Source organism: Phocoena sinus, chromosome 10 (assembly GCF_008692025.1).
Source record: "Phocoena sinus isolate mPhoSin1 chromosome 10, mPhoSin1.pri, whole genome shotgun sequence".
Classification (NCBI taxonomy): Eukaryota; Metazoa; Chordata; class Mammalia; order Artiodactyla; family Phocoenidae; genus Phocoena; species Phocoena sinus.
The window spans coordinates 69247677-69259711 of record NC_045772.1 but is presented as its reverse complement, the minus strand read 5'-3'; the positions used below and the strand labels follow the sequence as shown (position 1 = coordinate 69259711).

At 35.9% G+C, this 12035-nt stretch overlaps 1 protein-coding gene across 4 annotated transcripts in view; it reads left to right on the top strand.

Moving 5' to 3' along the window:
* The window catches only part of IRAK4 (interleukin 1 receptor associated kinase 4), a 29998-nt gene that overhangs the window by 3358 nt on the left and 14605 nt on the right, over nt 1–12035 (top strand). For 3 of the 4 annotated variants that reach the window (XM_032646048.1, XM_032646050.1, XM_032646049.1), the window contains 5 exons: nt 3790–3959; nt 6084–6229; nt 7001–7183; nt 7675–7835; nt 8978–9042. In XM_032646048.1, coding sequence (XP_032501939.1) covers nt 3799–3959; nt 6084–6229; nt 7001–7183; nt 7675–7835; nt 8978–9042 — 716 coding nt within the window. In that variant the 5' untranslated portion in view covers nt 3790–3798. Of the gene's footprint in view, nt 1–3789; nt 3960–5154; nt 5272–6083; nt 6230–7000; nt 7184–7674; nt 7836–8977; nt 9043–12035 lie in introns of those variants that run through there. The other variant, XM_032646051.1, reaches the window with a different exon arrangement.

The following is a 12035-nucleotide window of genomic DNA, read 5'->3' as shown; positions in this document are numbered from 1 at the left end:
AATAAAATATGATAATTGTTATACTAGAAGAATAACCAGGTGACAGTTTGGAGCAAAAGAGATGGCTGTCAGGAAAAGCCAATAGTGCCTTTTGTGTTGAGCTCGAAGGAATAGTAGACATTTACCAGGTGGTCCTTAAGGTGCTTGAGCGATTCTTAACCTAGCCCTGGATGACCTCACCTCCTGCTTCACAGAGAAAATGACATTGTATAGGAATTCTCCCTCTTGCTTCAAATATATCTGTATCCAAACCTCTGCTTCCCTCCTGTTAGATTCAGAAGAGGTTTTCTTCTATGCCGGGTTGACCCCTTCATCTCTGTTTACTATCCGTTTCATATCTTCAACCAAGTTTTGTCTTAAAACAAACCTTAAACCGGCAGTTCCCAGAGGGTGGTTGGGGTCTTTGAGTCTCTTTCAAGAGGTTCGTAAGGTCGAAATCACGTATGGGTAAAAGATTCATTCAGAGTGCAATGGATTTTAATGTGACAAAGTTCATTGATATGGTTTCAGATTCCACACTGCAGCTAACTTTCAGGAAATTGTCACTTATCAAGTTTTAGTATAGCATCAAAGAAAAATACTGCTTTGTGAAATGGCTGCTAAAATACTGCTCCCTTTCCAACTGTATGTCTGTGTGAACCTGGACTTCCTTCATATACATTAACCCAAATGATATATTGCCGCAGACTGAATGCAGAAGCAGATATTAGAATCCAGCTATCTTCTATTAAGCTAAAAATTAAAGAGATTTGTAAAAAAAATTCACTCATATTTTTGGGGGAAATATAGTTTTTATTAAAATATGTATGCTAACACGTAGTACATTTATTATTTTAAATGAATTAATGAATAAGTAATTTTTCAATTTCTCAGTGTCAGTTTCTAATATGGTAAATATTGGCAATATAACCAACATAAACAAAAGCTCTTTGGAGTCCACAGCAATTTTTAAGCGTGTAAAGGGTACATAGTTTGAGAGCTGCTCCTTTTCTTTGCTTTTTTTTTTTTCTTTCTTTCATCCTTTTTTCCTTTCTCCTTCCCTTCATAGCCACGCTTCCTGGAAAATGCATTTCTACCATGCACTCATTGCTCCACTAAAACAGTTCTTAAGTCACCCAAAGGCCTTCTGGTTACCCATCAGTATTTTTTCGACCTCTCTGGGTCTTTTATACCAACCTATGGCTAATTCTAGAAATCTCTGGTATTCTACTGCCCTGGTTCTCTACTTACCTCCATGACACATCAGTACTTTTAAAAGTTTCTTTTTTTCCTTCGTTCCTTCACATGCTATATATTCCTAATAGGCAGGCTTATATTTCTTGTTGTTTCAACCAACTATTCATGTATGAATATATGAGTATTCCTGAACCTGTCTCCTAAGCTCCAGAGCATATATTGAGCTACTTAGTGCCAACTCCCCTAGGTGGTGCCAGAGGTAGATATTTCACATTTAACATGACCAGGACTGAACACATTATTTCCTCTATCATCTACATAATTACCCAAGCTGAAAAAGCCAGGAATCAGCTTCTTTGTTTCTCTCAGTCTCCTTTCCCTCTAATATCCTGAAATTACTTTGATTTGGCCTCCTAAACCTTTGGAGTTTTTTTCTTCCCCATTACCCAACTGTATGTTTCTTTCTTCAGGCTTTCATTTCTAGATTATTGTAAAATTTTCAAACTGTTCTCTTTGCCTTAATATACATTCCTTTAATGTTTCATCCAGAGGAATCCACTTAACCACATCGGATCACATACCACCTTTCCTTAAAATCCTGCATTGGCTCCCCTGTAACTTTTAGTATAAAGTTTAAACCCCTTGTCATAGAATATGAGGCACATGATGACTTGGTCCTGCCTACCTCTCCAATCTCATCTTTTAATGACATGCGTCCTGTGGTCCAGCCCTAACAAACTACTTGCCTTAGCCTAACCCATGCTCTCCCATGCTATTCCTCCTGCCTGGAATTTCCTTTTGGGCTTATCCCCATTGCTTTTCACTCATCCTTCCAACCTCTCACCCCCCCAAATCTGTCTTGGCATACCTCCTTCAGACTGCCTCCCTTGGTGCTCCTTCTCTGGACCCCATTAACACTCTGCTCACCCTTCTTGTAACATTTATTCTCATTGTAATTGTTTGCACCCCCTGCTAGACTGAGAAGCTTGAAAACAAAGATTTTTCTCTTCTTTGTAGCTCCCATCACTTAGCACAAAGCCTGACATATATGTTTATTGAGTTTATGAATGAATGAAAGGACTGGTCTTTCTAGAAAAGAGAATGACATGAACAATGCATTGAGTTAGAGAAACAGGGACATATGGCATGAATTTTGGAGTCAGATATGGTTCAAGACCTAGCTCTTTCACTTACGACCTTTGTGAAATAGAGATGATAAAATGGCCTTAGTCACTGTGAGGATTAAGTGAAATATATAAACCACCTAGCATGGTCCTGGGCAAGAAATTCATTCATTCCTAACCCTTAACAACACCAATATCTACAAAGCGCTAGTAATTAGTTACATATTAGTGAATAAAATGAGCATAGACCCTGAATTCATGGAGCTTGTAGTCTAATGGGGTAGACCATTAGTAAACAACTAAACAAATAAATATATGATTACAAATACATTGTGCAGTGATGAAAGATAATTAAGTTGAGAGTAGATGGACCTACCTAGCTGTGGTCAAAGAAGGCCAAAGAGAAGAGAATGCTAATATAAGAGGCACAAGACACAGGGAGACTTTTTGCTTCTTACTCTTCTGTAACGTCTGAATTTCATACCACATGAATCTATTCCTTATTCCAAAAATTAATTATATTACACTTTAAAAATAAAGATATGTAGGGGAGCAGGAGAGTAATTGACAGAAGAATATCTAAATCTATTTGTTTTGATTAATTAGAAGGAAAGGTGACCACCTGCTGAGAATGAGGGAGATGGAGATCAAATAAAACCACGTAGACAGAGCTAAAGGTGTGAAATAGTCACCAGGGAGGATGAGCAAAGACAAGTGAAAGGACTAACAGCAGTGTTGAAGGCCCGATGGAAAAGGCTCCCCTAAATTTATATTTATACCAGTCTGCTCAGTTACCTGGTTCTCCACAGCTGTATTCAGCAGTGCTGGTGTACAAGTAAAAGTGTGAGATTTATCCCCAGCTACAGCTCTCCAGGGTGGAGTAGCAGAAGAAAAGGGGGACTGAGGAAATCAAAGTCCTGTCTAGAGAGTAGTTAGGTGGTAAACCACAGGGTTTGCCTTAGTAGGGAATGAATTGTCATCAGGCAGATCTGATGGATTCAGAAATTGTGGCTGCACCAAGGAAGAACATGTTATGTAAAAAGTCAGTGGATAGACCATATCTTTTAATGCTGTACAAATTATTTCAAGACATTTGTTTTTACTTCCACCAAAGAGTGTTGTATAAATGTTTAATAGTAAATAAATACGGACTGAGAAAAATATTTTAAATTGAAAACTTTTTTCTTAATAGATTTGATTCCTGAATATGTTTACCTAAATTTTTCTGAAAAAGTAAACTTTGCTCCCTTGTGTAAATTTCACTTGGAAAATGTTAGTGCCGGAACAAAAATAATCCTGTAATTTTTTTATTGATATTTAGAGATGGAGAAAGATGAAAATAGCAACTACCTGGCTTCGGAGTGTTCCTTTATTATGGTGTAATGAGTTCCCAACATTTCATAAGTTAGAGCAAAGTGTGATGTATAAGCTTACAGATGTCATCGCTAAAGCTACTGTAAAATTTTAATGAGAATTTTCCGTATTTCAGGAATAAAAGATGAACAAACCCATAACAGCATCAACATATGTGCGCTGCCTCAATCTTGGACTAATTAGAAAGCTGTCAGATTTTATTGATCCTCAAGAAGGATGGAAGAAGTTAGCAGTTGCTATTAAAAAACCATCTGGTGATGATAGATACAATCAGTTTCACATAAGGTAACGTTAAATTCTTACATCACAATCTAGAATGATTAATAGATACGAATACTGTCTACTGCTGCAGTTCAGAAAATAAACCTCTCTCTAGGGGAGATAATGGTAATAAATCACACACCCCCTTTTTTTTTTTTTTTGCAATTTTTGCTTCATTCTCCAGCATATCAGCTAGGTCAATATTGTGATATTGCAAATAAGTTTTTGAAGTTAAAATCAAGATTCCAACTTTTACTCTAAATTTCTGTTTGGCAAGCTGAGCCTAGTTCACTCTGCCTCATACCTGTCATTTCCAGATTGAAGTAACATAAGAATATTTTAAGAATCTGTAGTAAAATTCTGGAGCCTAAAAGTGTGTGAGTCTCTAATTCACTTTAACAGTATATTTTAGGAATTCTTCAAATGTGACATTTTAAAGTTGCTTGTACATGTACACATCTATGAATAGACTTCTTAGTTCTTAGCCAGGATTTTTCAACACTACCTTCAGATAATTTCCATCTTTCTGTTTGTCTCTGCTTGATTAAGTGTAAGATATAAGTACACATGTTATTTTTGCCAGTTATTTCAGCCCAAACCTATGTCAAAATCTGTCTTTGGAAGCAAGGGGAAAAGAAATTTATTTGTGATTTTCACCATTAACCTGAAAATAACCTGAAGCCTTAGCTCCCATACTAGTCCTTTCAGGAAACGTTTTCTTGTATGAAGGATGAGCATCTTAAATTACTTGGAAGAAACTTAAGTTTAAACCTTGAAAACCATTTTTATAGACAGTTTGTTGATCTTAACTATCTAACACTTTGAGAGCATAGTCGAGGGAGTGGTAGTGAGGAGAAAAGACTCTTCTTTACAGAATAATGGCAGCAAATAATTATTGAAAGAATGATAGAACTAAAAAGTTACCAATTTACAACTACCAGTGAGTGATTACGGAGGGCTCATCAGCGAGTGCTAAAATCACAAGGCGAAAGGGTGTTGGTGAACAAGATACGCACACGATTTCAAAGTATTATCCACAGGTTATTTATGAATTGCAAAGGGGAAAGGTAGTTTTATAGAGAAAAAATCTGAAGTACCCCTCCTTAACCAGGTAATCAAACTGGTGTCGTCAATAATGGTACAAACTGCAATTATGTGCCTCCAGATGTGATGCAGTGCAAAGGACACATTGTCATCTCTGTACTGTTCTTACCAACAGGTTTTCACCTGAATTTAATCGTGAGAGAGTAGTCAGACAAATCTAGACTGTGTGAATTCTACAAGGCATCTGACCTACACTCTGTAAAGTGAGCACACAGACACAGAGATGGAGAGGGTGAGAGCACAAACATGGCAAAATGTTATCCATTGGTCATTTGGTGAATCTAGATGAAGAGCAGATGGCTGTTCATGGTATTATTCTTTCAACTTTTCTGTAGGTTTGAACTTTTTTGAAATAAAAAAATTTCAGGAAAAGCCGAGTTGTTCAAGTTTTTAAATGTTACTTTCAAAACTAGTTATTAAAGAAATTTTGAATGAAAAACTGCTCTGTGTTTTTCCCTCAATTTAACTGAAATATAGTTAAGAACTATATTTCTTAACTATAGAAATAAAACTATTTCTTAACTTGGGATAATTCTCCAAGTTTGTGTATATTCTATTTCTTTAAGCAGGCTGGTTTATTAAAAATCATATGGCTAACAGAGTGAGTATGTCATGTAGGGAAGTAATATAGCTTAGTAGGTTGAGAGTATACCCTTCTGTCAAGTGAGATCTGAATTTGAATCTCAATTTGTATACAGTTGATGGACAGTGTGGCTGTAGGCTGCTTACTTTACCTCTCACGCTTCCTGTTTGGTAAATTAGTATGATATTCATAGTGTTTTCGAGAGTTAAATGGGTTCATGTGTGTGCACCCTCTAGCCCACTGTAAGTACACAGTGTCTGTCAACTTATCATCATCTCCAGCATCTTTTTTCCTTCTGCCTATCTTTCCTGTTCTCTGTAATCCTTGCTGATTCTCTTGCTGTATTGTAGGAAGTGCTCGGGACTAGACGGGGCAGGGGGGTGCTGCTGGGGGGAATAATTCCTATTTACATGTTAACTCTGTTTACATACTAATCTTGTTTCTCTTTTGCTTACTTTAAGGAGATTTGAAGCATTACTTCAAACTGGAAAAAGTCCCACTTGTGAATTACTGTTTGACTGGGGCACCACAAATTGCACAGTTGGTGATCTCGTGGATCTTTTGGTCCAAAATGAGTTTTTTGCCCCTGCAAGTCTTTTGCTACCAGGTAAACTGAGCATGTCTAGGGTATCAGTAATTAGGGTGGAAAGACAAGTAGCAGAAATAGGAACATTTCTTCTGACTCTTACTTTTTTCTCATAGTAGATGAGCCTTACATTTAAGACTCCTTTTCATTCTTTCAACTCTCCCCAACTCTTTAGCAAGCACGCCAGACAGTGCAGACTTGCTGCTAAGGAAATGGAGGCTTCAGGATTGAGTCTCATCCCACCATTAAAGTCAGGTGGTTTTGTGCCAATAAGAAGTTTAGAATGATGAGAAAAAACTCTTGCTTTTTTTCACCCTCAACTTCCACTCTGATGGGACTCTGTGATCGTGAATTCCTTACATTGTGTTCCAGTGGGCTGGTGTCTAGTTGCCTTCTTCATAAGCTACTTTTTCTCCCTTTGATGCCATGTACACCAGTGGTACTCATCCTTCAGAGGGCATAAGAATCGCCTGGAGTTCTTGTTAAACGTGTAGCTTCCCAGGCTCTACTCTAGACCTTATTATCAGAATTCTTGAATTAGGTTCAAGATCTAAGTTACTTCAGTGCTTCTGTTGCAGGTGGCTTATAAACCACTTTTTGGAAACACTGCCTTACCCATCCTTATCAAAATTTACAAATTCTTACTAGGTAGCTTCTTGTGTAGTGCTGTGAAAATGTGGGGCTAATGTGTAGAAACTGGAATGATGTTAAGTGAACCAAGTTCTTAATTTACCTTTTTCACAAACACTTTTTCTAATGGAATGACAACTTGTATCTTATTTCATTTGTTAGATGCTGTTCCCAAAACTGTTAATACACTGCCTTCTAAAGTTACTGTAACAGTTCAGCAGAAACATATGCCCCTCTATGGCAAAGACAGGACATCTGTGATATCTGATGAGAATACTGAACAAAACTATACGCCACCTGACTCCTCGTGTCCAGAATATAGAAGTTTAGAAGTTACTGATACACGTAAGTAACATTTGCAGTGCTTTACACTAGTGGGTTTGTTATTAAGACCATCACTGTTTTAAAATCAATCTCTCCTTTTGTTTGTGCACTCTGGTAATAGCTCTTTTGTGGTTGTTTTTTTCCCCTGATTTATTAAGCACCATCTTCATTGTATTAGTCAGTGTTATAAGTGAGTAGAGGCAATAGGATATATGAACAACCACAGAAGCTATGAAAAAAAAAAAAGTAAATATTTACATAACTTAAAAGGGTCATTTTATAAAGAAAATAAGTGACTAGAGTTTTAAGTGGAGGACCACCAAACAGAATTCTCAAGGTAAACCTTAAAATTTGTATTTTAAAAATGTTTTTACTCTCTTCCACTGTACCTAATACAAAATTGTAAATATTTGCATATGTATGAAATATCCAAATTGAGAAAATACTGAAGTTATTAAAACCAGTTTCTTTTTTACTGAAGCCCTTTTTTTCTTATTCTATTGACATTATAGGTTTTCACAGTTTTTCATATTATGAATTGAAGGATGTCACAAATAACTTTGATGAACGACCCCTTTCTGTCGGTGGTAACAAGATGGGAGAGGGAGGATTTGGAGTTGTGTATAAAGGCTATGTGAACAACAGGACTGTAGCAGTGAAGAAGCTTGCAGCAGTAAGTTATACTTTCAGGAAGACAAAGGATTAGAGAAGAGTTGCTTCTTAGTGTGTTATATAATAAATTTTAAATTATCTTTAGGAAATATATGATTTCAGTGTGTATTTTCTTTAAATAAACATCATTCTAAGCTGGCAGTTCTTAACATTTAAAAATTTGTTGAAAGCTACGGACTCTGTCCCTATAAAAAATGTAGTTATATACACATACATACAATTATACATATAATTTGGGGAGATTCACAAAATAGAGAAGCTGAACTCTACACAGTGCTTCATGCATGATCAATATTAAAATGGTAAGATTCTAAAAAATTTTTATAAAAATAGCTTCCTTGTATTACTTTTCTCATTTAAAAATAAAGTTTAGAAAATATACAATGGGCTTCCCTGGTGGCGCAGTGGTTGAGAGTCCGCCTGCCTTTACAGGGGACACGGGTCCATGCCCCGGTCCGGGAAGATCCCACATGCCGCGGAGCGGCTGGGCCCGTGAGCCATGGCCACTGAGCCTGCATGTCCGGAGCCTGTGCTCCACAGCGGGAGAGGCCACAACAGTGAGAGGCCCGTGTACCGCCAAAAAAAAAAAAAAAAAAGAAAATATACAATAAGAAAACCTTTTCCTAATTCTTATCTATGTCCTTTGTTCCCATTTCTATTAGAGTGTTTACCATTTACTTATTGATTTGTTATATTTTAAATCATTATTATATTCTAAAAATACCAACACAATACATATTTTTACAATAGTCACCCTTTGTCATATATGTTGTAAATACATTTGCAGGTCTTGTTTTTCTTTTCGCCTTCAAATTTGCTTATGTTTTCTATTACATTTAATTTTTTTTCCAGAATGTTTATGCAGTTAAGTCTCATATTATTTCATTTTGTTCCCACAATGACTCAGTGAGGTTTATGTAGTTACATAGTTTATAAGGTTTTCTTCCTTCCACTCACCAGCCGTGAGACCTTGAGCAAATTGATAATATTTCTAGTTCTTAGTTGTTCTATAAAATGGGGAGAATGATGCCTTACTATTTTAAAGAAAGCAGAATCAGCCAGACGATCTCATGGCCCCTTTTAGCTTTAGGAGACTTGGGGTTATTGTATTGTATTATACTGTATATTATTTTATTTTTTCAGATGGTTGACATTAGTACTGAAGAACTGAAACAACAGTTTGATCAAGAAATAAAAGTAATGGCAAAGTAAGTTAATCTGGCAGTGTGGTACTGTGGAAAAAAGCAGGACAAGGAGTAAGGGACCTGTTTCTTATCTAGAGTGTGCCATGAACTAGTGATATTTTCAAATATGTAAATTAAAATAGTTTAGAGAACTTAAAAGAACTTTGACTCTACAATTTTGTGACTGCATATACTCTTTCGTATGTGTGTAGATTAAACAGCTGTCGTTATTCTAAATCATGGGAAAATTACATGGAATTTCAACTAACTTCCATTATTGTGTTTTCTACTCCCAAAGTTCACAAGAGATAAATTGTAGACATAATATGTATGTGCATATATGTGTAAATACATATATGTGTAAATAAATATATATATATATGACAAATAGTCCCTTTGATATAAGTTAACACCATAAGCCAGGGAAGTGTTATATGTAAGAATGTTTAGAAGGCACTGACTCAGTATGTTTGAAAATTGTTGGACATTATCAGGAAGATAAGGAGAAATAAATTAGGAAATTTATTCAATAATTATAGTGATTGATACTTGAGTATGTACAATAGACCAGAAACTGCAATGTGTTAACCAACAATTGTTATAACACCCCCCACACCCACACACTTTTTTCCACTGAGATTTAGAAACATTAAAAACTTTGCCCAAGGCCACATAAACAATAAATATGTGGATTTCAAATCCGGATCTGTCTGACTCCAGAACTTGAGCTCTTGATCTAAATCCTTAATGGGATTTACCAATTTATTCTCATTAGACCCATTGCTATAAATCACTAATTCTAGTTGCTTAACTTCAAGAAAGAAAGAATAGACTGGAATTAATTCATTCACAGTAAAAATAATGCACACTGAAAAAACTAAAAAGCCTTCTGTTCAGGATTTGTTCTTCGTACCCCTAACCCCTCCTGAAAGTAACTTGTTCAAAATAGATAATCAGGAAAATATTTTTAAATAATAAAAGTCATCTCTTAAATATATCACTCAGAGATAACCACTGCTAGTATTTTGATGTACTTGCTTCATGAGGAGTGTGTAGCATTTTCCCCATGTCATTAAAAATAATTGTAAAACATTTAAAATTATTGTATAACATTCTAGCATATATAAGGATTATATTTTATTTAACATTACCCTTCTAGGTTTGTTTCTAATTTTCAATATTAACTATTAAAGCTCCTTTAAATCTCTTTGTACATAAACCTTTAAATACAAATCTGCTTATTTCATCTGGAGACAGTCCTAGAAGAAGAATTACTGGTTCCGAATGCATGAACTTTATAAAGACTTTCTAAGTATTTGTCCAAATGGCTTTGTAGATAAGTTATGATAATTTATACTTCTACCACCAATTTATTACAATTTCAGACTTCACTGCTACCTCACCACCATTAAATATTACTGCTATTTTTTGATAAGTACCAATCTCTGGACCTTGCTAGCAGAATAACCTTGGCCAAGTTTCTTACCTGTCTATTCATTCTTTTTTTTTAATTTAATTTTATTTTTTTTATACAGCAGTTCTTATTAGTTATCTATTTTATGCATATTAGTGTATATATGTCAATCCGAATCTCCCAATGCATCCCACCACCACTACCCACCCCCCTCCACTTTCCCCTCCTTGGTGTCCATACGTTTGTTCTCTACATCTGTATCTCTATTTCTGTCCTGCAAACCAGTTCATCTGTACCATTTTTCTAGGTTCCACATATATGCGTTAATATACAATATTTGTTCTTCAATTTCTGACCTACTTCAATCTGTATGACAGTCTCTAGATCCATCTCACATCTCTACAGCCACATCTCTTCCTTTTTATGGCTGAGTAATATTCCATTGTATATATGTACCACATCTTCTTTATCCATTCATCTGTCAATGGGCATTTAGGTTGCTTCCATAACCTGGCTATTGTAAATAGTGCTGCAATGAACACTGGGGTGCATGTTTCTTTTTGAATTATGGTTTTCTCTGGGTATATGCCCAGGAGTGGGATTGCTGTGTCATATGATAATTCTATTTTTAGTTTTTTAAGGAACCTCCATACTGTTCTCCATAGTGGCTGTATCAATTTACATTCCCACCAACAGTGCAAGAGGGTTCCCTTTTCTCCACACCCTCTCCAGCATTTGTTGTTTGTAGATTTTCTGATGTTGCCCATTCTAACTGGTGTGAGGTGATACCTCATTGTAGTTTTGATTTGCATTTCTCTAATAATTAGTGATGTTGAGCAGCTTTTCATGTGCTTCTTGGCCATCGGTATGTCTTCTTTGGAGAAATGTCTCTTTAGGTCTTCTGACCATTTTTGGATTAGGTTGTTTGTTTTTTTTAATATTGAGCTGCATGAGCTGTTTATATATTTTGGAGATTAATCCTTTGTCGGTTGATTCATTTGCAAATATTTGCTCCCATTCTGAGGGTTGTCTTTTCATCTTGTTTGTAGTTTCCTTTGCTTTGCAAAAGCTTTTAAGTTTCACTAGGTCCCATTTGTTTATTTTTGTTTTGATTTCCATTACTCTAGGAGGTGGGTCAAAAAAGATCTTGCTGTGATTTATGTCAGAGTGTTCTTCGTATGTTTTCCTCCAAGAGTTTTATAATGTCCGGTCTTACATTTAGGTCTCGAATCCATTTTGAGTTTATTTTTGTGTATGGTGTTAGGGAGTGTTCCAATTTCATTCTTTTACATGTAGCTGTCCAGTTTTCCCAGCACCACTTATTGAAGAGACTGTCTTTTCTCCATTGTATATTGTTGCCTCCTTTGTCATAGAGTGTGTGACCATAGGTGCGTGGGTTTATCTCTGGGCTTTCTATCCTGTATGATTGATCTATATTTCTGTTTTTGTGCCAGTACCATATTGTCTTGATTACTGTAGCTTTGTAGTATAGTCTGAAGTCAGGGGGTCTGAGTCCCTTTTTTCCCTCAAGACTGCTTTGGCTTTTCAGGGTCCTTTGTGTCTCCATACAAATTTTAAGATTTTTTGTTCCAGTTATGTAAAA